General features: G+C 40.4%; 1 protein-coding gene across 2 annotated transcripts; it reads right to left on the reverse strand.

Annotated features, from left to right (window-relative positions):
• Positions 1-542: 542 nt before the first annotated feature.
• On the reverse strand, positions 543-27858 carry LOC109402043 (ninjurin-1-like). 2 transcript variants are annotated; one of them, XM_029880291.2, is made up of 3 exons: positions 27422-27858; positions 9085-9261; positions 543-8896 (listed from the first exon to the last, which is right to left on the reverse strand). In XM_029880291.2, exons 1-3 carry the CDS (start codon positions 27470-27472, stop codon positions 8711-8713), a joined length of 414 nt encoding a protein of 137 aa, XP_029736151.2. In that variant the 5' UTR covers positions 27473-27858; the 3' UTR covers positions 543-8710. The 2 variants fall into 2 exon arrangements, with proteins under 2 accessions (XP_029736151.2, XP_062711983.1); XM_062855999.1 differs by lacking the exon at positions 27422-27858 and adding an exon at positions 26987-27255.

Here is a 27858-nt window from a genome sequence, read left to right on the forward strand (position 1 = left end):
AGGTGATCTCGGTCTTTAGTAGCAACAACCAGCACACTCTAACATTCCTTTCCCTTCCCAACTGACTATAAGGACGTGGCCGGCGCCGTTATTGATCCAAAAATGTATGAGCTGCTAGAATTGCACTTTGAGAATAAGTGGAGTGTCCCAGCCCTTATTCATTTGGATCTCAGTGCAATTGGTACCAGCTCAGATCAATCACGGAGTAGCAACCATTGACATGTATAGTCAGATTTGATCGTTTTTGATCGTTACAAGTGAATTCAATCACCGTTTTATTCACTTACTTTTAGTGAACTTAATCCTCAATTCTCAAAACGCTGAACAGATTTAATCAGTTGAAGGATTGATTCTCTACTCAAAACTGGTACGTATCACTTGATTTTTTCAATCACCCCAACATCATTTACGGCTCTATCCTGTCCTGGGTTGCCAACAACTAATTTATGCTACAATTAAATAATTAATCTGAATTCTGAACTCGCATAGTTCTCGTGCTATGTAAAAAGGAATGCACAACACTTCACGGACAACAAGAGCTCTTTTTACGGCTGGCACTTCTTACTTATTTTTCACCCTTTCAATCTATCCTGACATTTGCGTTAGGGATTCTTCCATCCTGCCACCATTACTGTCCTAAACTGTCTCCTTGTGCTGGCGTAAGCTACTGGATCCCTTAGTAATGACGACTTCCTAAACACAGTTCGAAGTGGTTTAAGGATGGACTACGTAGTTTTCTGGACCTCCTGTCCAATATGGTTCTGCCAATATGGTGACGAATCTGCCTTCGGTAGGTCTACCTTGTTCACGAATTCTGGAATACCTTTCACTTTAGCTTCTTCCAGTTCTCAAACTTCTCGAACTTCTCCAGTCTCTTTAAACTTCAGGCTTCTCGAATTTACAAACTTTTTTTCTTATAACTCTTACGCTTCATTGCTCAAAAACCTGAATGATGGTAATAAGCAATCGTCAACTATTCAAACGCAGTTTTCCGATTTAATATCATTAACACCATTAAGGTTTCATTAAGGTTTTACCGTTATCCAGGAGATACGTAGAGTTAAGCGTTAAGTTTGCATTCACTTCGGTTGAATTTCTACTGAAAAACTGCTTTTGAGTTTATAGATGAGATGATGTTGTTTTTTTCACACAACTGTCGCAAATGGGCAAGTGGGTGTTTAAGGAGCCATCGCATGCCTTCTTAATGTGATCTCGTTCCTCTGTCATTACCCTATTTGACAGTTCAGTTCTCAATGGCCACCATTACGTCACCTCTTATGTTTCCTGAAAAAATGTTCGTCTTCTTGTTTTCACCATAGCAGAGAATTTAATCTCAACCTTCTATAAACCCTCACTGAATTTAATCACAAGTCATCCATCTTGGCGAGTTTAACCATTCGTTTGTCATCAAGCTGCATTCGTGTTCTTGATGTCAGAGAATTTAATCACAACCTTTCCTTCATTCTTAATGAATTTAATCTCTACTATATTCACTCTTAAAGAGTTTCGTTGTTGGTTTCGGGAGAACTATCCAGTTCATTGAATCTCGACGGGGACAGCAAAGGTGTAATGCAACGTGCAAGGCTCAACAGCCAGGGTACAATCTTGAAGAAATCCAACCAATTTGTCTGTTTTGCGGATGATATGGAAATTATTGCTGAAACCTTTGGAACCGTATACCCACCATAAACGTGAAGCAGCGAAAGTCGGACTGGTGGTGAGCGCGGCTAAAACAAATCACATGCTGGTAGGTGGAACTGAGCGAGACAGTACATCTCGCTGCAGCAATGCTAAGATAGACGGGGATCCTTTCGAGATGGTAGAAGAATTCGTCTGTCCCGGTTCTTTGCTAATGGCTGACAATAATGTGAGCAGTGAAATACAAAGGAACAGTGGAAGTCGTGCCTACTACGGCCAGAAGAAACTGCGGTCAATGAAAAGGTTCACCCCCGAAACATGTACAAGACGCTTATAAGACCGGTGGTCCTCTACGGACACGAGATATGGACCATGCTCTAGGAGAATCTGCAAACACTTGAATTTTTCTAGCGACGTGTGCTAAGGACGGTTATTAACGTCGTGCAGGAGAACGGTGTATGGTGGCGAAGGGATGAACCGCGAGCCCACTGTACTCTACGATGACCCCAATATTCTGAAATTGGCCAAAGCTGGACGAATACGGTGGGTGGGCATGTTGCAAGAATGCCAAACAATAACCCTGCAAAGCTGGTGTTTAGTAATCATCTGGCTGGCCAAAGAAGACATGGGCCGCAGAGAGCAAGATGGGCGGACCAGGTGGAGCGTGATCTGGCGAGCGTTGAGCGTGACTGACGTTGGAGAGCTGCAGTTGCAAATCGAGTATAATGTCGGCAAATTGTTGTCTCAGTGTTACCATGAATTTGATGTTGAATTAAATAAATGAGATACATGAGTTTCGTTTAGAAGATAACGTCCCATTTCAGCAACTCCCGCTGTTAGTGGTCAATGAGCGCCTCCACAGTCACCAACTGAAACCTCCCTATGCCAACAACCACTTCGAATGAGTACTGTATGGCAGGCACGAAGAAACTCCAGGTTCACGAAAGTCACGGAATTCTTCCTGGACCGACCGGGAGTCGTACCCGTCATCCTCAGTATGGCCTTGCTATCCCTGCATTTACCACTTTGGCTATATGTGCTAGATTAGTTTTGTCCTCTGCTTGTTCTTATTTTTCTCCATTTCAGTGAATTTAATCACAGCTTTCATTACGCTCTGAGTGAATTTAATCACAGCTTGTTTTACCCTTAATGAATGTACTCGAATACTCTTCTGCGGTGGTCATTTCGCGTCGTGTTAGTGAATTGAATCACATCATACACATTCATCTCAGTGAATTCAATCACAATATCTATGCTCTACTAATGGATTTCATGACATGATTATGGACTTACATACCAGTTTAACAGTCGTTCAATCACTTTTCTAACGAAGAACATCAAAAAAATTGCAAATACTGGCTAGAATTCAAAGCATTTTTAGTCGAAACTGACTAGAAGGATGCATGGGCAGTATAAGTACTTTGAGACACTGGCAAATGTATATGATAACAACTGCCCTTCTGCTGGTACAAAAGAGATGGAAAGTTGCACTGAAAAAGCAAAATGAAAAGAGGCATTGTTCATGCTAAAATATGAAATCGCAAATGAAGTGTTGTTACGCATATTTGTTGATTTGGCGTTATTTTTCAAATATTAAAACAGTTGTCTTGATGAAGTATAAATAAGAAATCGCAATTTAATATCTATATATATAAAAATGAGTTTGACTTCCCTTTGAGGCAACAAAAGTCACGAACGGCTGAACCGGTCAGAATGAATCTTGCATGGTCAGATTCGTATTCGTGGTGGCCGTGTTTATATGTAAAAAAAGTTAGGAAAATTAACTAAAAATATAAGAAAATAGACAAAATGCTGATTTTTTATGACCTGGGAGGAAATCAGCACGATCGAATTGAAACCAATCTAGAGTGCGGTGCTATTTTGAGCTCAACAGTTGTCAAACCACCACAAGACGGCAAGACAAAGTTTGCCGGGACAGCTAGTATTATATAAAAATGAGTTTGACGTCCCTTTGAGGCAACAAAACTCACGAACGGGTGAACCAATGAGCATGACTCTTGCACGGTTCGGTTCGTATTCGTGGTGGCTGTGTTTATATGTACAAAAAGTTACGAATATCAATTAGAAAAGTAAGAACATTGATAAAGTACTGATTTTGTGTCAGCTGGGAAGAAAATCAACACGATCGAAATGAAACCAATCTAGAGTGCGGTGCTATTTTGAGCTCAACAGTTGTCAAACCACCACAAGACGGCAAGACGAAGTTTGCCGGGACAGCTAGTTTAATATATTATTTCACACCGACGCAGCTTTTCATAATAGTGAATTTAATCACAATATTCCACAAATCTCCAATTACCAGCCATAAGTGAGATTAACATCTTATTCTACTCTACCAGCAACACTTATTTTCAAGACAACCGTGGAGATGCTAAAGATTGTTTTTAACCGTGTTGTCTTAATAAAACTCTTTTTCCCCCGTTTTGGCTGGCACCTTGCAGGCACCGTTATCGATTTTTTTCCGCTTTTTCTAATCTTTGTTGCAACCATTCATCAAGTCATGCAAATACCATACACATTTTCAATGCCATTGTTAACACTTACTGTGCTATTGAAACAATTAAATTTAAAGTAAATTGTTATTGTATAGTGAACCCCGGGTTCAACCACCGATCGGCTACCAACTTCATATCCCAGCACTAAAGGCATAAACATTTCTAACAAAGCTCAATTTCTTCTGATTGTCACCTCTTCGTAAAATCGCAGATTTTATTAATAAGTTTTGTACTATTAAACGAATAGTGTTTTCAAGGTTCACCGAATAGTACATGCTACATAATTCATGAAACACTAAGGTCCAAGGGCATCATATCGCCCCACTCACAGGCAATAATTTCAAGAGTACGCTTCGACTTGAGCGCTGTTCTAATTCCCATCACACATTCGAAGAAAATTACTTGATGTACACGGCAGCGACAGCCAGAGGCAAAACAAATTGTCAATAGCTACATACCTTTTAGATGTAGATCTGGTACAAACCTGCACCTCATCACACATTCACGGCACAATTTGTTCCCTACCGGATCATCACTTCCACGAAAGCGGACTTATAACTTGGCTCTTTTCTGTAGTAAATATTTTCCGTATTCTATCTCAAGGGCACTGACAAAACAACACGAGATGCAAACCATTTAATTCAATCACATGTACACCGCACCCCAATCGCTGCAGAATAGACAACATTTAGATTTTCTTTCACATTCCACTTTCACTGCTCATCGACATGTTGCGACAAGATTGGCGTCACCCACTCATCTTCATCCATTTCTTTTTTCAATTTTCCTTATCACGACCGGGAATACAACGCCACTTTTATGTGCATTACTAGTTCACAAACGATTTGATTTGATTAATTTCATCGCTTTATTACTTGCGCGCTATTTTTTTTTTATCCTCGTCGCCACTTGTGGTAACCGCGTGTGAGTAGCTCGAGTGTGTATAAAAGACTGATCATTCTTGAGCGGCGTCGCGGAGCCTATTGTTATTGTCGGTCCACCGCGCAGGTGCGCGTATGCATAGGTGTGTATCGTATAATCGTTATTGACAAGGTACCACATATTCAAAATATTAAATAAAAGTTGCATGCTTCAATTAATTTGCAACTAGCGCCGCCTACTGGCAGAACCTTGAACCAATCAGCTAATCAACTGAGAGGCCTAAACCAAGCTAACAACATCACCGAAGACATCAACTTTCTAAGTGATCAGAGTCCTGAGATATATGGAACATAAGATTTGTATGCTCACTAGCGCCGCCTTGTGGTGGAATTTTGAAACAAACGGTCCATCATTTGTTAGTTCTTGACCAGCCAAATAATATTGCCGAAGACACCAACTCTCCAAGTAATTAGAATCATGAGATATTTGGTATAAACATTTCATCAGTGTTACGTCTGTTTGTCTCTGGCATGACAGATATCACAGACAGCAAGACGTAGCACTTGCAAATTTTCCATACCGTATATCTAAGCACCATGATCACTTAAATATTCGGCGTATTTGGCAAAGTTGTTAGGTCAGCCAACGTCATACTTTTGATGGGCCGTTTGATTCGAAATTCTACCACTGGGTAGCGCTGACGATAAATCAATTTTTATATTCCATATATCTCAGGACTCTGATCACTTAGAAAGTTGGTTTCTTCGGCAATGTTGTTTGGTTTATTAAGGCCTTTCAGTTGATTAGCTGATTGGTTCAAGATTCTGCCAGTAGACGGCGCTAGTTGCAAATTAGTAGAAGCATGCAACTTTTACTAATTATATCGAAAATATTCAGCAAGCTGTAAGTTTTTATAAAGTGTAGGGAAAATTCCCAAATTTAATCTGCTAGTTGCACAACTAATTAGCTATGAATGATACAAATTTGAGCTCGATTGGATAGTTTTACATGAAGTTAGAGCGACTAGTAAAATGTTTCATATTTGAGTGTTTTTCGTTAAACTGATATATCTCATGATTAAGTGAACCGAATGAAATAAAATTTTGCACATTTATGACTAATATATAGCTCATTGAAAAACCATTGACTTGACTTAAATTCGTTCAAAGAAAACAAAATTACAGCTTTTTGATTACTTTATGAAAAAAAACGTTCATTTGCATAATTTTGGAAATGTGTAACTAGCGCTTCCTAGTGGCGAAATTTCGAAACAAGTGGACTATTAACTGTAAGCCCTTGACCTACCAAACAACATTGTCGAAGACACCAACTTTGTATCTGAAATATATAAAATTTAAAATTTGCTTGATCTCTAGCGCCGCCTAGTGGTATATACAAAAGTATGCCAAGTTTGATAAATTGCCTAAAACATTTTTAGCAAGTTGTTACCTTTTATAAAGTAAGTACACCAAAACTATTCAAATTTTAATTACTTGTTCCTCAACGAGTTAGATATAATTGGTACAAATTTGGTCTTGATTGATTAACTCTACACGAAATTGGAGCCCTCCTAGTAGAATACCTATTATTTGACTTCCGTTTATCAAATTACTGTACCTTAGGATTAAGGCCCCTTGGCGTGTAATCTCAAATTTTGCTCTTCTTATTTGTTTCTTATTCCAAACAATCATCAAGCACGATAGTAGTTGTGCAGCCTTTCTATACCAATTCCATAAACAAGCAAACAAAAATAGCACCTCTTTGTCTCGGTACCTCCAATGAAAACATTTCGAGAATATGAATCATTTGAAAGTAACTCGAACAGTAAACTACTCTACTTCAATGAATAGCAAGGCAACATATCCAAATGTCATGAAAAATGTTAGATTTTCTATGTAACAAGCTAGAAATGATCGAATTACTTTGGTACGCTCTCCCACTGTTTATGTTTGCTGCAACAGCAGTGCTGGCGGACCGCTTGGTGAAGATTTCGTAAATTATAATGTTTTGCTTATTTCACTAACAATTGTGGTAAAAAAGTTAAAAAATAATTACCCCACAAATTATTTTCGATTTTATGACGCATAACCAATGGGTTTGACTTGACTTTTTGATTGATTTCGATCAATTTTATTGATGCTTTGGCCAGCAGGATCGACATCACTGCGTGCAATGATCGATGATTGTGCGCGCCAAAAGACATCACCGCGCTGCCGCCGTCGTCGTTGGTACTGCGGTGGGTGGTAAACACCGCCAACCACATTTTGAGTGCGGTCGAAACAAATCGTTTAAAATGTCTACTTTCGAGTGAAATAATCCTTGATATCGTGATTACTTCACTTGAAAGAGGCTTGTATTTGAAGTAGTGTGAATACATTTTTATGCCAAATATCTGGCGTGAAATTGATTATTTTATAGAATAAGATAATCGTCGATTTTTTACAAATATGTATTGGTGCAATGTTGTGTAAAATTGATTTCGGTCAATGATTTTGAAGAAGCCATTTTGCGATGACACGCTAAGGGGGCCTTAAGCGAACCGAATTAAATTTAATTTTGAAAGTTTATGATTAATGTATTGGTCTTCATGTACAGTTGGACTCGACTAAAGTATGTCCAAAGGGAAAAGAAGTTGCAACTTATTGAATACTTTTCAAAAAGTTCTAATCATTTGAATGTTTTTTTTTGCAAATTTGCTACAACTTTGTAAAACATTTTGAAATTGTATAGAGAATAATTAATCAGCAGATTTTTGGATAAGCCACACCCGAGTGACCGTACTCATTTCACAATAATACAAAAAAATGACAGAACTTGGCAGAAACATTTTTGTTTTCGTAAATACGACTCTAAACCCATTGTGCACTGAAAAGTCCGCATCCGGCAGTGTGCTGTTTACTAGTGGAAAATTCCTAGTAGACAATAGGACGCGAAGCTCAGCAGCGAAGCGAAAGTTATTTTTAGAAACAACCCGGTTCAACTTCTCCAGTTTGAATAGCGGTGTTTGTGTGTAGTGGTATGGAACCTGTGCAACCGTGTAGCGCATCTTAATACAACGAATAGATTATGATTTAACACATTTTCTGTACGTTTTTAATACATTAATTGGTAGAAAAGGCATATCTCAATTTTTGGTAGCCTTTCTTGTTTTGCGTGTATGGTATCAGATTCAATTCCTAAAAGCAAGCGTGGGAAACACTCACTCAATTATTGCATTTCCATCACTCTCATTTCTACACACATTCAGAAGCGTACATGCTTCTCCTCAAACCAAGCAAATTCTTTCGCGGTAAATTGCATTACTCGCTAGATTTTCGTTCATAAATACTTATGGAAACTGTGCTCTTCATGATTAGTTAAAGATTTTTTTCGGTCATTTCGGCCTGAATTCTGCAATGACTCCAATAGTTCAAGTCTTACTCTAGTTTTTTGGAGGTTATCGTCCAAAAATAAGTTTACGTATTGCTCTGTCCATAGATTTAAATAGGTCTCAAGATAGCTTTTGGCAAACTTAAGTATAGTCATAATCAAACTCTTGTGCCCAGTATTCGGACGTGATTTTGTAAAACTTCTGCAAACATCTGACATAGCTTTCTTGACGCAAGCAGCAAAAGCAATAATCACAGTACCACCGAATTTCTCCAAACTCCCCAGTCCCCGACGTCAAATGCTATCTAATCGAGCACGTATTTCAAAACCATCGGATCGAAGGCCGATATCATCAGATTCAGCATGGTAACCATAAAGGCAGCTCCGGTTACTATATAATTTATCACGTTGGCCGACTGATGGTACTCCGGAAGATGCAATCGACAGTCACGCAGCAAACTGAGCGAAAGGTTCAGGACACCCATCGTAATCTTTGGCGGGCGGGCACGGGATGGAAGGAGTGGGAAGGAAATTAGTTTTACCAGTGTGTTAGGGGAGCATTGAACCCGCTGCGGGTAAGGTTAGACACGTGTGCAGATACACACACCCACACGCAAATGGCATAAGATCAAAGACTTTTAGTGGTTAGTCTACTAAAAGACAATGAAAACGTACTCACCTGCAGAATGATGGAGATACTAATCAGGGTGAGCATTAGGGTGTAGAATTCGTGCTTTTCGCCAACCTGTAGGATGTACTTGAGCTGCGAAGCGTTGGCCGTGAGTAGGGCAATGTCGAGCATTCCCTGGGCGATCGTCTTCTTCGTCGCATACCGGTTGGCGTCCATAGACTTGAGCTGGAATGAAATAGTAGGATAATCTGAACACTGATACTTTAAGGCAGCATTGAAATTCAGAAAGTACGTCCACATTTTGTCAAACATCTATGAAAGCCTTCCTTATTTTTTTACTTGCAGTGCACTAGTGGCGGCTGGCATTTTGGGACGGAACATAAACACCCCTATCTTTTCAAGATAGTAGATAGTCAGTTTTTATCAGATATTTCTGCATCCCATATGCATTGGTGAGTGCGTTTCTTCATGCTATTATGTAATTGTGCAATTTGAGTTGAATATTACTCTGTCAAAAATATATCATAGAATTTTTGGACAAACATGTTTCTTTCTGCAAAAACTGCTTTTGCTTTTTTTTCGTTCTGCTTATCTGACATTTTTATATGTTCGATATCAGAAGTCAAATCAAGATGAATTCCGATCATTTACCGTTTTAATCCATCGCACAAACATAAATTACAATTCGTAACAATGTGGAGATGCAAAGGTATACTAGTTCTCTGGTACAATAGATTTGAAACTAATTTTCCTTTCCTTACCTTGGAGAACGTAAAAACGCTTAGAACTAAGTATCCAAGTCGATAATTTTCAACAATGTAGTAGATATAAGTACATACGACGATACTGATCACCTAATGAACTCTGAAGAGAAAGGTAAAGGAAATTCCACCACGCAACAACAAAAAAACAATGATGCTCATTTTACTCTGTTCTGTCCTTTCGGCGCAGTTCATAATTTGCATTGTCACAATTTTCATTGCTAATTACATAAGATTTTGCTTTTTGAATTCCTAAAAATCATTCCAGAAATTGCTTTAGAGATTCTACTAAAAATCTTTCAAGCAAATCTACCAGCTACTTCAGCTGAAGTTCAAACTACTATTTTTTAACATTTGCACTAATAAACATTCGGATATAGGAGAACTTACGTATTTTCGGCAGTTTTGTTCTCTTCGTCATGGGGGGTTTATTGAAACCTGTTGAACTCAGAGTTGACCTCAAATCCTTCCCAACCAAGCTGAGTTATACGCCTAAATTTCAGGCAATTTGGCCCACAAAAACCCCTCATGACGAAGAGAACAAACCTGCCGATAATACCCTTCGTCACCCTATGTCAGATTTGATTTTTCTTGAAATCCGCGGGAAATTATGTCAAAACTTTTCTTGGCATTTTTCTTTAGAATTATATATAGGTATTACAAAATTACAGAAAAACTTGTAGTTAGAAGGCACCGAATGTTACTAATTAATAAATTGAGAGATGAATTTGTGATAAAAACCGCGTTCTGGTGGGATTCGAACCCACGACTCCGTATTCGCTAGACCGGCGCTTTAACCAACTAAGCCACAGAACAGGTAATGATTTTGCGGAATAACGGGTGTCCACTAAATAACGGGAATGGTTTTAGCAACTGATTAAAAAATTACAAGCGCCCATAGAGAAAAGTTTTTTATGCAAAACAATCATCTATCTATCCACAAAGTCAGCGTATTTTTTATTTTGTTTCAACTTATTCTGTTCTGTAGCAAACGACATTGAAACAGGAAGCACTAGTTAAGCGCCTTGGACGGCTCTACCGATTACTAAAAAAATCCGTAAAAAAGTTAAAAGAAAACCTAAAATCTGTCCAGTTTTGAATGAACTCTACAACCTGGCATCCCTAGAAACAGATCCTGAAGGAAATAGATGTAAACTAGCTAAACCAATAAGCATGAAATCATTTCACATCATTAAACGTACTTTTGCGTCATGGGCTGGATAAATCAATAGAATGCCGTGTAAAATATCAAATATTCACATCAAATCACATTTACACGTTGTACAACATGTACATGGTTTGTTATAAAATAAAATAGCACACAAAAAGGTCAACAATGAACCGCAGTGCACAAATTACATTGACACGTTTTTATGATACAGACAAATGGCATTTTTTGGAAATTTCAATAAACGTCATTTACGAGAAAAGGCTGCCGCCACCAAAACAGTAAAACCCGTAAGTATCCCCAATTTTTTTCCTATTGTTGTTTGAGCGTGTAGATGCTAAAGGTAGCTGGGAAGTCAATTATTTCAACTAACTATTTCGCAGATGCAGAAAATGCGTGAAAGTTAAATTTTAAAAGTCGTACAAAGCAGTTGCTCCAACATCACTACACAAATATGCTGTACAAATTACTACGTTCAATTTTCTAAAAATTTATATTTTTCCATGAAAGTACAGTGTTAAACCTTTATGATAGATAGATTCAGATTGCCGTTTTTTAAGATCATATATTTTTAAGAGCACTTTGGAAGCATTCCCGCTATTTAGTGGCCACCCGTTAGAAAGCCAAACTGAACCCGAGCCCACACCATGAACACTCATTTTTTTCACAAACCAGCTCTCTTTCGACTTAGATGCCAATCCACAACACACCCCCATTTGTGCTCAATAACTACAAGTGAGAGCGAATTGTTTTTATATGAAGCCGAGACGCCGCATACCTTGCCACCAAGCAGTCTGTTTGCTGGTGTTTAATTTAGTATGCGTCGAGAGCTCGGTACGGTCGCACGCTCGACGACCAACTGCGCCGATGCAACGCGAGCTGCTCTTTACTGGCATTTACCTGATTTGCTGTTAGGTATGTCATAAACATATAGAAAAACTGGTAGTTAGAAGGTACAGAATGTTGCTAAAACAGCCATGTTCGTGGTCCCCATTTTGTAGAAACAAATGAAGTTCCTAACGTTATTTGGAATGACGGTAATTGGTTGTTTTTATCGATAAATACTAAGTAAGAAGAAAGAAATATAACTTTGGAATAAGTGAATTCTCAGTTTGAAAATCAACCATGCGTTTTATTGTTCTAAACAACGTCATTTTTCTGCGTGAAGAGTGTAGAGGCACAAACAAACAGACGTAACACTAATAATTCCCATCGTACAGCAAAATTATTTGATAGTTGCCCAACTGCTCATCCGTGGCGCTCGCATCGTTTTTGTTCGAGTTTGACGTTTACTCACTACCACCACCTATTTCATAGTTGGCCAAACTCAGTCATTTTAGCATTGGGCGAATATGTTTCCGTGACTATGATTGTTTGTCTGTGGTACAGGAGTTGATCTCTAGTTTCTCTAGGAGTAATTCCTGGGATTTGTCCAAACCGTGATTTTTTTTCCGGAGTTTCTCACGGGATTTCATCCTGCACGCAGAGAAATAAATTGTAAACACAATTATATTGTAGTTCAAATCAACCGATTTTCAGTTTACTATAGCGACAAACTGATTCGTAGTTCAAACTGAACTATTCCCAGGGTGTCTACTACCTGGAAAAACCTGGAAAACCGGGAATCCTCAGGGAATTTTATTTAACAGGGAACAACCTGGAATACTCAGGGAACATCTTGAGTACTCAGGGAAATTTTACTCCGATAAAAAAAAAAAACATTGGGTCGTATGAATAAATAAAAACCTGGTAGTAATCCATATAGAAATTTCGCTACAAGGATTTTTTCCAGAAATTCCGTCAGGGTTTCTTTCTGGAACATCTTTAGAATTACCTCCTGGAATGTCTTTCAGGATTTCTTATAAAATTCCTTCCGCATTTTTGACGCTATTTTTCTTGGTATTCCATTTTGATTTTTTTTTTCCGGAAAGGTATACTTCCGGATTCCTTCCAGGATTCCTGAATTCCAACCGATTTTTCCTGGAGTTTTTCACGGGGATGCTATTTCTTTCCGGAGTTCCTCCAGTGTTTTGCTCAAAGAAATCTTCGTAGGATTTCTACCAGAATTTATCCCGAATACTCTATAAGAATTTCTGTCGGGATAAATTGTGGAATTTTTTTTCGGCATTCCTCATGGAAATTTTACACGATTTCTTCCGGTGTTCCTCTTGGGACTTCCCCAGAAGATCTTCCCAGAATTTCTTTCGGAGTTGCTAAAGGAGTTATTCCTGGGGTTTTTACTAAAGTTCCTCCAAGGGTTTCTGAAGGAGTTTTCACGAATTTACTGCAAGAGTTCCTCAAGAGATTTCTTTCATTTTTTTCCTGTGACATCTTCAAACAATTGCTTTTGGCTTTCTTCGAGATGTTCTTCCCGGTCTCCTACAGGAATTTCTTCAAAGTTTTCGCGAGGTTTATTTTGATGTTTTACCTGAGTATCTCCTGGAGCTCTCTCAGAAGATTCCTTCCGATGTAGGTCATGAGATGCTTCTCAGAGTTTATCTGAATTTACCCTGGACTTTCTCCTAAGATTTTTTTTTCCTAGAGTGCCTTCTGGGATTTCCACAGGAGTTATTGCTGATATTTCTTCTCTTGCATTCTTTCAGAGCCAGGCCGTTCCTAGTAGTTGCACCAGATTAATACAAATACAAATACAAATATTATTTTTAGAAAATTTTGGTTATTTTTTGAATTTTAAACTTTTAAAATTTCATCTGGAAAAACCTGGAAAACTCAGGCAATTTCATTTTGAGTTATGAGTAGACACCCTAGTTCCATTGTTTAATAATATTATCAGGCTTATTCTGCGCGGCGTGTGAGGTGAGACGAGTCGAATGAGGTGACAAAAGTCGACTCGCCCCATTTGATTTACATTAGTCGTCTCACGTCACGTGAGACGAAACCATCTGTCTCACCTCACACGCCGCGCAGAATAAGCCTGTATGCTTTTCGTTGGAATCCGAAGTAATACCCCGGACAGACATGTGATACGAGTGTGATTCCTGTACAACGGTACGCAGTGTCAAGAAAATTCTAACAAGACTGACTTGAACTGAGAGAATTTTCAGTATGGCACTCATTTCAAGTGCAATTGTACAGTGATTCTTGTATCACATGTGTGTCATAAGTATAACCGGTGGTGCGAAAATTGATGTTTAGCCTACAGGGGATAGACAATATGATCGGGACAGGCAAAATTATCCCTTGCCAAAAATGTTCATCTAGCTTAACTGTTAGAAAAGTGCATCAAATATCCTCAAATTTTCACTGTAAGTTGACCAACAACTTGTGTATCAGTGGTCAATCTATACTATATATATAAATGAGTTTTAAGTCCCTTTGAGGCAACAAAACTCAAGAACGGATGAACCGACCAGCATGGCACGGTGACGTGTAAACCTAACTCGATAATTTAAATTATGTTGTGACATTATCCACCAAATCCAATGAATGGCTCTCAAAGAGGATAGAAATAGGGTTCTAATACAACTTTCATTTCAAAATTTGGTCGACCCAATTTTGAATTACACGGAAAACAATATTTTGTACAGATTTAGGAAAACCATGTAAGTTTATGAAAAGTTTTTATATTAAAAATTTCATACAAAATTTGTGAAAAGTATCTACGAATCAAATCTAACTCTTTATCTTTCGAGAGAGTCTAAGCACAAGTGGATTAAGTGAAAGATGACTGAGATATGACCGAAAAACATTTTCATGTTTTTGAGGGGGTGACCCCAAACTTTTGCACGGGAGTGTAACAGAACTGATTGATAGCACCACGGCGAATCACGCCCCACTGGGACAAAACCTGCTTCTCATCTATTATAATGAGCACTTCCACAGTTATTAACTGAGAGCTTTCTCTGCCAATGACCGTTTTGCATGTGCACAAAGATGCTCTATGTTTAAGGAAATCGAGGAATTTTTCTTTACGAAAAGGCTCCGGACCGACCGGGACTCGAAACCGGCACCCTCAGCATTGTCTTGCTGAATACCCGTGCGCTTACCGCATCGGCTATATGGACCCCTTTATTTTTTTTTGTAAATGTGTGAGTTTGACACTAATGAGTTAGACTTTATAGTGTATTGTTCCCTTCTACAACAGGCAAAACAGAAGTTGTAAAGACATTCTAAGCAGAAATGTAATATGTCATTTGATTATTTGCCAATTTCACTTCCCTTAGTTAAACAACATGCTTATCGACATTATCTTTCCATAACTAATCACTTTTATTGAATGAAAATTAAGGAACTGTAAAATGTCATAACCTTTTTCCCAAGACATAACCGTAATATTTTTCATACCTTGAAAAATAGTATTATGGTTTGGCAATATTAATAGTTGAGGTATAGAAATGATCCATGGAAGATTATACATAAAAGGTCCTTTTGGGTTCAAGCAAGATTAGAGCGTCGTTGATACAGTCAAACATATTATTGACCAAATTAAAAAAAGGGCTTGGTAATGACATTATAAAAAGTTTAAAAGGTTAGGTTGTTTTAATTATAAAAATATTGTACTCAATATAAATCTGCAGAAGTATTTTCTTCTATGTTCAAACTTTCTTAGATGCGGACTTAACTTGCAATCAAAAATCTCTAAAGCATGTTCCAGCACTACCCTGATAAAAAAGATCATAGAGATACAACAGAATGTATTGTTACATTTCTTACGGGGACTGACTGGATCTATGGAAACTTGGTAGTTTTTCGGCTTTCAGTCACAGAAAAAGCGTTGATTATTCTAAATCATTGCCTACGTTTCGATCCTATGGTTGGGATCTTCATCGAGCCCTGATGAAGATCCCAACCATAGGATCGAAACGTAGGCAATGATTTAGAATAATCAACGCTTTTTCTGTGACTGAAAGCCGAAAAACTACCAAGTTGTATTGTTACAACACGCTGAAATGAATGGTAGTTACCATGATTTCAATTGTTTAAAACGATAGAGTAACAACAGACCCTATGGTTTTCCACCATAGCATGTATTGTAAATGTCACTTTTACAATAGAAAATGGGGGTTGTTATGTATCTTTACCATAAAAAAATCCAAATTTTCTGGAGCAAATTCAAGTCAACTACCATTCAATTTATGGTGTTTTTATTATTGAAATCTCTAGTGCCATTCATTTTATTGTGCACATATTGTAGTTCCAATACATAATTTTCAGCAGGCAAATACGTACACAATATGATTTGTTGTTGAACAATCAACTTTATCATTATTCAATGGAAGTTTATGGCGATTTTATTGTATATTTTTATCAGGGTAAGTTCTGATAGTCTTCCATCGACACCTTCTTCTTCCGAGTTGCTTCATTCCCCGAGGCAGATTTAATGCTAATTTCATTAAGAAATCGTGCATAACTTATGCGGCAGCCAATTAAAAGAGTAGCCAGCAATATCCCTTCGGCAAATATTACCGGGCTGCCAGAACGAAATTGATGTGACAATAATACGGGATTATACATGCGAGCAGCCAAGCAGTAGGTAGGGTGACAACGAAAACGCAAAAATTGCACGCTAACGATTTCGGAGTTTTCTATTGAGGTCGCCCCTCTCGTTTCCCGATTTCGATGTTGCAGTAGCGCGTAGTCTTTTATGACACACCGTTATGTATACAGTGTGTTGAACAAATATCCGTGCAGAAACTTTTTTGGCCAAATAAGGTTTAATAGGGTTTAATGTAGGTTTACATCGATGGAACATGTATGTAGAATGCTACTCCCGTATCGTCATATCAGCCGAGTTTAGGTAGGAATCAAAGGATGTCTGATTGTTTAGACAACTATGGTGCCGGCTGCATCAGAATACAGTTCGATGTAGGAAAAGGAAAAGAATTGATGATGCATTTGGTCGCCCAAGGCAAATTGCAAAAATTCAATGTGGATGCCGGTTATAGAGGTAATCACGTTCAAATGTATGCTTCTTTTTTTTTGTAGATGTAGTTGTGAAACTGCGAGGAAAATATTTGCACTCTTGCCCCGGACGTTTGTTTTATCATTATTTACCCGTTTTACCCAATTCGATTGGGTAATATTTGCATATGCAATCTGAATAGCCTTTCAATCGGCGTGCGCTTTTGTGTGAGGAAAAACTTGCGCTAGTATTCGTGTGTTGAAATGTCACTTATCTCTATAGAGAGAAGCGTAACAGCGACATAGGTTCGCTTTGGTTCGTGGATTGTCTTTTTTATTGTAGAATGTAGAGATAGATTGATTATAGAAAACAGTTTGAAAATTGAGTCTGTATCCTTTTTCGATGCACTGTATCGGTTCGTTTGAAGTCGCCCAGAACAATCGAATTCGCGTCATGCGTATTTATAATGCCCATAGGAAGGGTAGTAAACTGTTTCTTCCTCAGAGGAAGACCCTCCGCCGCCACTCGGTACCTACTTGTAATAACTGTTTCGCTCTCTTCCCTATAGTTGTTGGTCGGTTGTCGCGTAATACAATTACTGAAGTGATTATAGATTCCCCCTATGCGTTATTGTGCGCTCTGTAGAGCGTCGCATAGTTGGGAATTTTTGTGTCACTTGCGCGTATCGTCTGATCCCCGATCAGGAGGTGGTTTCTGTTTGGCTTTCGAGCATCACGCATCGATGCCAAGATTAGGGAGGTACAGTGAAGTCGGTATGGTTCCGTATAGCCGGAGGGGTAAATAAGGAGGTTTTCAGCAACACCATACTGGGCGTCCAGGCACTTTTCGTAATGAAAATTTTCTTGATTTTCTTGGGCGAGTATCAAAAACTGTGAAAGTGCCCAAAAAACACCAATCTGGCTCTATCCCAGTTTGAACGTTACACCAAGAATATGAAGTCTCAAAAACATCAGTATACAAAGGCTTCACTGTCGTATTCAACAGAAGAACCCCTTCTGTTGCATACGTTTCGCACCTCCATAAAAAATACGGATCTGTGGCAACTAGCGACACACAATTTCATTACACCATGTGACAAAAATCAAGCTAAACATGATCAAAACATCACATTTGAATCCCTCCCTATACAATAAGAGCCGATCCGTATTATGGATATTCCATAGAAGCGAAGGGAACTGCCTTGCGCCCAAGGCAAAATTTATTTGTCGTCAAAAGTGTAACATGAAACTATGTTATTAGGAAGGTGACATTCTCCGGAGGGCAATGCCGGTAGGGTGCGCGGGAAAACCATCATCCATGCATCGATGAGTTTTCAAGCTTTGCTACAGCGAGCGGCACACACAGCTGCAGGCAGAGGAAAACTCGCCCTCCTGACGACTTGGAGTTTATCACCGAATCGACGAGGACTCGCAAACGAGGACGAACGATTTATAATTCATAATCCGCCCCGCTGAGATGGTGTGAGATATGTTTGTAGTTCGTGCACGTGGATCAAAAATGGGAAATTCGAGACGCGCCTTTTGTAAATACATAGTGGACGAATGATTTTTTTTTCGGTGGTTGACGAGCTGACTTCGTGGACAGCAATTCGATTAAAAACGATGAAATCCAGATATGGAATATCAAGTGAATTTCTTAACTTTAAAAGTTGTAATCAGCACAATTTTTTAGATTCTAATAGATGCACATACAAACAAACGTAGAACAATTTTCTCGAAAACCCATCGTCCAGTTACACTACATCACTTGGTGGAAATATTTCACGCATCACTGTGTTGTGCAACAACATCAACAGAAGCCGCTAGTGTGCCACGTCAAATGCAAACAAAAACAATGCGCGCGCCTCTGGCCACGCCTTATGCACTCACGGTATTGCAATCGACAATAAACATGTTACAAATATTTATTTTTATTATCGAGAATTTGATGGCATATGTGAATTTAGTAAGAAGATGATATTTAATTAATTCTGCTTTAAAAAGCTTATGCTCATGAAGAAACTTTTGCCGCTGCTCTATGTAGAGGATTTCTAATTCTCAGCAAGGAACAACACAACACTCAAAAAAAAAATCAAAAATAACACATTAACGGAAGCATACATGCTCAATGGTGTGGCCAACAGGCAGGTGGCAGTAGTGTACAATCTTCAAACTTACACAGCTAATCGCGTTCGCTAATTTGAAATCTCAACCGCCCAACTAACATTTATTGTGAATGTAAACGTCAACAAAGCGTCCTCAATACGGCTTGATGCTGATTTACTGTGTTGTACATATGGACGGAAGCTTCTATGCAAGCCCTATACCAATTTTGGGCAGCAGGGACGAAAGTCCTGGGGCCTGACGCACCCCCCGCTTGCGAGTCAGCCGCGTAGTCGCCGGCTAAGAATAGGACTACTAACCCCAATTCAAGGTGTCAAGCGACCCGTGCTGATCGAGAGTGATCGAGGGGGTGAAAAAGATGCTCGATCTTTAACGGAGCCTGTGGGGTACCTGGGCACCCTCTACAGTAAGCCTTCCCTTACCGCGTTAATGCAGGGCTCTGGCGTGACGGACATTCTTTCCCGTGCTACTCGTGGGATTTAATCATGAAGTCAAATAAAAACAAGAATCTAGGTGGAAACAGTGGTGGGATCAACCCCTTCGCAAGAAGCGGGTTGATGAGATCTCCGACAAAGAGAAGTGATGAGATAGGCGCTGGGAGTTGCGTACGCAGCTCAAGCGTGGGTGCTGCAGTCCACTTCCCGGCAAGCCAGCCGGTGGAGGTTATGGACGGAGCGTGGTTGTTGAGGGCCGTCAACCAAGAATCCAAAGGACGGTCCGCAATAGAGGTGGCTGAGCAGCAACTTGGCAAAATCATCGACTTGGCGTCCACTAAGTCGAACATAAGCAAGGACCTCAAAACGGCCTTGCTTCGACTTAGGGTGTCGATCGACGATGCCAAGCAGGAGCACGCGGCACTCGCGTTGCTGACTGCTGCAGCAGCGGAGACTGCAATTGAGAAAGTGCCGAAGTTCACCCAAACGGAGGCCTTCTCCTTCGCAGGAAGTCCGAATAAGGCGGAAGCGACTGCTCGCGACAAACGGGGCAAGCAATCGCAGAAGCGGGCGAGGCAACCGTCAGGCGAGGAGCTGTCTGGCGGTGCCCGCAAGGCCAGGCGAATCATTACCCCGAAAGTCGGTAATAATGCCGGAAGGTCGGACCCCAGCCAGGGTTCCCGGAAAGCTGGGAAGGGTGGGCCTGAAAAGGCTGGCCCGTCCCAGAACGATGGGAACAAGGGGTTGCGACCGCTGGTGGGCCCTCAACAGCCACAGAGCAGGGCGATCCAAGGGGAGGACCCCCCTTGGACGAAGGTAGAGCGGAAGAGGAAGAAGAAGGCGAATCCGCAGGTAGTAGCGCAGGACGCCAAGCCAAGGCGTAGGAGGGCAGGTGCCAGGCGCGAGAAAGGTGACGCGATCGTCATCAAGACGGAACAGTTCACGTACTCGGACGTCTTGAAGACGATGCCAAGTGACGACAAGCTTGAGGGTTTTGAAGCCGACGTACGCAGTATTAGACGTACTAGTACGGGCGAGATGATCCTGGAGCTGAAGCGCCAGAAGGAGCACAAGGGCGCTGCCTATAAGAGGCTGGCAGAAGAGGTCCTTGGTGAGGGTGTGCAGGTGAGGGCTCTGACACATGCGGTGACTCTGTAGGTCAAGGACATTGACGAGATCACCGAAGTGGAAGAGCTCGTCACGGCACTGCGGCAACAGTGCGATGTGCAGGTGGCCGCCGCAGCCGTTAAGCTACGGAAAGGGCCAGCAGGGACACAGATAGCTTTGATTCAGCTACCCGTGGCGGACGTTAAAAAGTCCGTTAAAGTAGGGAGCATAAAGGTGGGCTGGTGTGTATGTCACCTAGCATTCCACGAGCCACCAGAGGTTTGCTTCAGGTGTCTGTAACCAGGACACAAGTCGTGGGACTGCAAAGGCCCCGACAGGCGCAAACTGTGCAGACGATGCGGCGCTGAAGGTCATAAGGCCCAAAGCTGCACGAGTCCGCCCATCTGCATGATCTGTACCGGGAAATCCTCGAAAAACAGACATCCAATGAGTGGTCCAGGGTGCCCGGCCTTCAAGAAAGCCGCAGTGAACAACAAATCACAGTGCAGGTAACGCAGCTGAACCTGAACCACTGTGATGCGGCTCAGCAACTGCTTTGTCAGGCGGTTTCTGAGTGGGAGACGGATATCGCCATCATATCGGACCCATACCGAGTATCCGCCGGCAACGGCAACTGGGTCTCGGATGGGACCAGGAAAATGGCGGCGATATGGACGACGGGTAAATACCCCGTGCAGGAGTTGGTGTCTACTACCTATGAGGGCTTCGTGGTCGCCAAAGTAAACGGGGTCTTCTTCTGTAGATGTTATGCGCCTCCGCGGTGGCCGATCGAGCGGTTCACGCAAATGCTGGACCGCTTAACGACCGTGCTAACAGGGCGAAGGCCGGTGGTAATAGCGGGTGACTTTAATGCCTTGACTGTGGAATGGGGAAGCCGTTTCACGAACCAGCGGGGTCAGATCCTGCTAGAAACACTGGCCATCTTAGATGTCGACTTGGCTAACGTCGGTACCAAGAGTACCTATAGTCGAAACGGAGCGGAGTCAATTATTGACGTGACCTTTTGTAGTCCTGGCCTAACAAGTACTTCGAACTGGAGAGTAGATGATGGCTACACTCACAGCGACCACCTGGCGGTTCGCTACAGTATCGACTACAACAACAGCAGACAGCGGATAGAAGAAGAGGCGGCTAGGCCAAGGCCAAGCCCTCGCAGGTGGAAGACATCATACTTCGACGAAGAGGTATTTAGGGAGGCGCTCCGCCGTGAGCGAAACTTAATCGGTTTAGACGGCGACGAGCTGGTAGCGGTGCTCTCACGTGCGTGTGATGCGACCATGCCTAGGCGAGTCCACCCTAGAAATGGGAGGCCACCGGCTTACTGGTGGAACGACGTGATTGCGGGCCTGTGCCTCGCCTGCCTACGGGCTAGGCGGCAGATGCAGCGAGCACGATCAGAGGAAGAGCGAAACGAACGGCGGGTGGTGTTCGCCACTGCAAAAGCCGCGCTCAAGACCGAGATAAGAGCAAGCAAAAAGGCCTGCTTCGAGGGTCTCTGTCAGAGTGCCAATACGAACCCGTGGGGTGACGCTTACAGGATCGTTATGGCCAAGACGAGAGGTGTGATGGCTCCTACAGAGCAATCTCCAGAGATGTTGGAGGGGATCATTGGAGGACTTTTTCCGCGTCATGATCCTAGTCCTTGGCCTCCTTTCGTAGAACAGCCGGGGACTGGGGCGATGAGGAGAGGGTCCCCGATGTGGAACTTGCGGGGATAGCTGAGTCCCTTAGCGTAGGTAAGGCCCCAGGTCCGGACGGAGTTCCGAACCTGGCCTTAAAAGTAGCTATTGCAGAGGCTCCCGAGATGTTCAGCTCTGCTATGCAGAAATGCCTGGACGAGGGAGTTCTGTCTTATGACAGTGTGTAAAAATTTCATTCAATTTGATTCAGCCGTTACAAAGTTATACTTGCTTAAGTGGCACCCTGTCAGTTTTTTTCATATTCAAACTGCTACAACTTTGAAAGTATTCATACAAAATGGCTCAAAATTTTACTAAGATCATATTTTCATAATAGTATTATACTGTAAAATTTTGATAAAAATCGGAGCAGTATTGGTAGTTCTATAATCAAAATTGTGCTTTACTGACCTTAAATTTCCGAAAATTTACTATGGAGCGCCTTTGTACAAAATTTTAAAAAGGTAGGTCGATGGTTTTATCTATATATCAACCAATACTTAATCGATTTTGATGAAAATTTTATGGTATAAGCTACATATAATGGTCCAAAAATCAGCTGTTTTGGTGTACGCAGTCTAAAGTTATGAAAAAAATTGTGTGATCAAATTTTGACCGTATCACCCTTTACCCAAAAACTTCTTCAGAAGACCTTCCAAAAATTTGAAGTTCCTTTAAATGTTTATTCCGATATTTTCTCAGCTCCCCAGAAAGTTTCTTGTGAATTCTACTAGTATTCGGTTTATTGATTCCTCCAAAAATTCCCCTAGCCTAGAAGAATCAAGTAATTTCTAAGAGTGCCTGGTGCAAATTCCTCTCAGAAATTTCTCTGCGCACTTCTTATAAATATTTCTCCTAGAAACTTCTCCAATATTTCGTCCAGGAATCCCTTCTAAACTTCCTCCAGGGATTGAAAATAAATGGAACAATTCATCAAGGAATTTCCGGAAATTCTTCTCGTAATTGCTCCAGAAGTTCCTGAATTTCTCTGGAAGTTTTTTCATGAACTTCTCTAGGGTTTTGTTAGGAACTCCTCCGGAAGTTCCCCCAGAATGTTGATACCCAGTTTTGCCAGGAATTCCTCTCAAATTTCTTCTATATTCTTCCTGAAGTTTCTCCAGAAGTTTTGACAGCACATTGATTTTCAAACTTTGAAATAATTTTTGAACTGTCAAATTTGATTAAAATTATTTTTAATATCATAATTGAGACAGAGCCAGAAAGAGTTGTTTATTTTGTCAAAATGAACAAGTTTGCCAAAGACACGAAGTCTCTAGGACGTGAAAAAAAATTAGCTGGTGGCGCCACCTATGCGTATAAGATACTAATTTCTTGGCAATTATAATGCCTCCCTGTCAACCATTTCTTTAAAAATCTTTACATTTCTTTATAACGACCTTTAAAGACGTTCATACCGAAAATCGATAGCGATCGTCATCGTTTCATAAAGAAATTTAAATAACAACCAAGTTACTTCGATATCGATTGATAAATATTTTTGACGACACATCGATATTAAAAATAGTGGGTTCTGCTTTATCGACCTGTCATAATCATTCAAAAAGCTAAAAAAACAGCCACCTCACCCACCACCCACCCTCCCTGTTCATGTTTATTATGATTTTTTTGTAATCATTTCCTAAATTGGGAATTGAACTTACATTTATAGGAACTGGGAGATGTTATGTTTATATACTTGCTTACTGAGTCACACGGTATTACAATGATTACACTAGTTTACAGCATTTTTGAACTCGGTAAGCTGATGATCATTTTTGGTGAAGAATCATGCCCTGAGTTCGAAAACGCAAAAGAAAAAAAAAATACAGTAGAGCGGAATTTTTTTCGACTTTCCATACAAGGTTGATGATTTGAAATCGATTTTTGTTCTATTTTTAAGCAAAGTCGCTCAATTCAAACATCTCATTCTCCGTAATTAATGCTTCGATTGAGCTGAAAGTTTTACTGTAACTCGCCTACATATGATATATAAACTAAACGTCGAGAAAGAATTTTTGAGTTGTTTTTTTCTTATTGAAAAAAAAAAATACATTTCTTCAAAAAAATTTGGGAGTTGGTTAAAATTTAAGAAGATCGTTCCTAAAGCTCGTCAATATCTTGAGTTTCATTAATCTGACGCAAAACCTGTATTCAGATGATCGAATGGTATTGTATTCAGCTTTCAATTGGTGGAAAAAGATTTAAAATTGGTTGAACAAAACGCAATATATTTGAATTTTAGTAAATTGCTTATTTTGAAAAGTTGTAAAACTCGATATTGAGCTAAAACTTGGAGCTAAAGCTGTGGAGCCTCTTAGCCGTGCGGTTAGGGTCACCAAGCTTATAATCGCACCATGCTATGGGGTGAGGGATCGATTCCCGCTTCGGGCGTTGAAACTTTTCGTGAGAATAGTTTCTTCCCCGTTTCCACTGGTGCATGCTCCGTTGTCCGTTGTCTCATGTTAAGTTTAAAACAGTCTGTACAGCCGAAAGCTGAAGACGTTGTCCGTGTCTTTTTTTTTAAACTCAAAAACTGTTCTACTTAAAAATTTTTGAAGGTCGGTTTCGAAATCACCACTAAATTGTGCTTAAAAAAATTTGGTCTTTGACAGAAGTTCACGAGTTTCGTTTTATTTTGTAAACTTGTGTTATTAGCGTGGTTCAAAACTAATAACTAATTAATGAGGCGATTCGAATGCGGTCTTCGGCAAACTTGTAGCTGATGGAGTAGCCTAGGAGTACCAAGGGTCAACTAATCCTCTAGAGCACTTGAAGAAATGCTATGGTCGATTGAATGAAAAACATCGTTTTCCCATAGTAATTCCCATACAAACTTTGAAGGGCTTGTGCAGTCTCAATTTTCAACCAAATGAGCTCAAATTTTGGGAGAAGGCATAGAATCTGGTTACGAATCGAATAAGTGGTGTGGAGCAAAAACGATTTTTTGAACCACGCTAATGATTATGGGTGGCCAAAGGCATTCAAATACCCAACAAATAACTAGCCTTTAGCAGTTTCCAAAGGCACAACAGAATTATTAAAAAATGTATCCGGCATGGACGAACTGAATAAACGTCATATTGAGTAACCATAATTAATCAAATAAAGTTCGGATCTTTCACAGGGTTCCCGAGCGGAGTGAGTTTTGCCGGTGAACGGAGATAACGCAACACGGCGGTGGCTTCCTACTGCCAATAAAATGTCCAGAATACCTACCAATATGTATTTCTGCTGATGTTGCTGTCCCGGGGAGCAATCTGGTGAGCTGTGGCCTAATCCGGCCCTAGGAAGCATTTTCCAAGGAATTTTCGTGCTCGGAGAAATCCAAGGAGTAACCGTCGTGACTAATCTTTGTTCTTCGATATCAATATGCAAAGTTACGTTGATATCGGAAATTGAATATGTGTTCTGATAAATATTCATAAGGAAAGCCAAAGTTCAAGCGACAACATAAAATTTAACGAAATTAAGTTACGTTTCGGTAAAGGTATTTATCTTTTGACCGATAAAGGACATTTTTCAAGTTTCGTTATCGATCGATGAAGTTGTTTGAATATATGTAAAGTAATAATCAGTAAAGAATAGTCGACGTTATTCTTTATATTTTGGTAAAGAACTTTAACGAAGTTTGTGAAATGGTTAACCGGGCTCTGATCATTACAAAAAACTTTGTCGAAGACACCATGTGCCGGAAATGCTTCGTTTCGAAGTAATTAATTTTGTCCTGCTAGATTGCGATCCTGGCCCTTAGTGCAATGTTCAAAGAGATTCAGGGGGATTTCTAGGAAGTTTCAGGGAATGTTCAGAAAAGTTTCAAGCTCAGGGTTTCAAGTTTCAGGGTGATTCAGATAATATCAGGGATGAAACCACTTGAACGCTTTTCAAACCACCTTAAACCCCTAGGGATCCCCTTGGAACGCCTCGGAAACATCATGGAATGCCCCAGGGACTGCCTGAAAGCCCACGAAGCCCATTGGAAACCCCTAGAACGCTCCGGAAACACCCTGGAACACTCATGGAAACCCCTGGAACACTACTGGAAGCCCCTGAAACACCCTTGGGACCTTCTTAGCCGCCTGGAACGACTCTGAAAACCCTTGAAACCCTTAGATCGCTCCTTAAACTACTGCAAAGTCCATTAATAACGGTTATTATTTAATTCAAATATCAAAATATGGAAGCAAAAAAATGTTACGTTACATCGAGGTAAAAGTCACACTACATCGAGTTTAAGTTATGACTGGTTTTACTGACACATTTTGTTTCAATGTTTGGCCTCGGCTAAACGAATGTATATCACTGTTTTATTGAATTTGTTTCTTTCTCCAGGTTATGTGGAAATATTCGCTGAAGTAATAACAGACTGTGGAAGTGTTACTTTGGAGTCCAAAGTTTACCAACACGACACACCAAGAAAATGTATGTAAGTACATACACGATATTCCTACACGGTAACAGTGAGATTTCGTTGGCGGTAACAATATGTTCCAACGATGTTTTGGTGATCGATATTTCAGAGCTGCTCCAACCTTTATTACCGATACCTATCTTGTGTTGAATAATTCAAACTATTAATCATTGTCAGTATGACTGCGATAAAGTTAAAAAATCGTCAGATTAGTAAAAGTTAGCAAACTTCCAAGAAATGCTGTTATCATATTAGTCTTTCAGTTGACATCATCTTGAGTTTGAACTTTTCTTTGATCAACTTGTTTTCCTCCCCTGTTGGGGAAATTAAGTTCAATAGGCTGAACTTTTGCGGCATTTGTGATAATGCAACGCAAAAACGCTTACCGCTCCCTTTTTCGTATTCGGATACATATGTTTCGATGTTTGTATAAACAAATCGTTGCACACTCCACAAAGTTAGCTTCGCTAACGTCGAACGAAAACTTCCTGCAATCAATACTTATTTTATTCCTTAGGTATAGTCGCATCCACAAAAGCCTAGATTGACTTGATGACTAACGGACCAAACACTGTTTATCTCATATTGATTTTTCTAGCACCACCCGCTACGGGTTTCACCCACTGGAGCAATTTATGTTATAAAGTTTCCGCAACTAAACAGATTGAGTTCTCCACAGCCTCGGCAACACTGACTGTGCCGACTAATTGTCTTACTATATTATTGATATCGCCAGCCGTGATTTCACACACATGTCCACAATTATAACTTTCGTGGTGTCGTCTTACTAACTATGATTCTTAGATCTGTGGAATACTTACCACACGGTCGCTTTCGCCACCGGTGATTGCTGCTGGCAGAATCGAAGCCATTTCCACTACCGTTGACCACTGGTTAAGAATATTCCACAGAAATAGCGCAATTATTGGGTTGATCGGGATACCTCTTCTCACGCACTTCACACGACCGAGAAAGTGAGACAAGTATCGCGGATCTTGGAGTCTGCAATGCAACTACGTCCTCGCCCCGATCAACGAAACTCTTTTTATACTCTACGCACTTTCTTTGTTCTATCCTTGCAGTTTCCAAGTTAGTCCTGCAAGGAATATTTTTCCATTAGCCGTATGATTCAAACATGTCGCTGAGAAATCGATCGGTTCCAATCCGGAGCCTTCTAGAGTAGATAGACTAATGTCCTGATGAGGCACACTACACTCAGCTAGCACACGAGCTTGAATCCTTAACGGTTGACTAGCAA

The sequence above is a fragment of the Aedes albopictus genome, chromosome 3 (assembly GCF_035046485.1).
Source record: "Aedes albopictus strain Foshan chromosome 3, AalbF5, whole genome shotgun sequence".
Taxonomy (NCBI): Eukaryota; Metazoa; Arthropoda; class Insecta; order Diptera; family Culicidae; genus Aedes; species Aedes albopictus.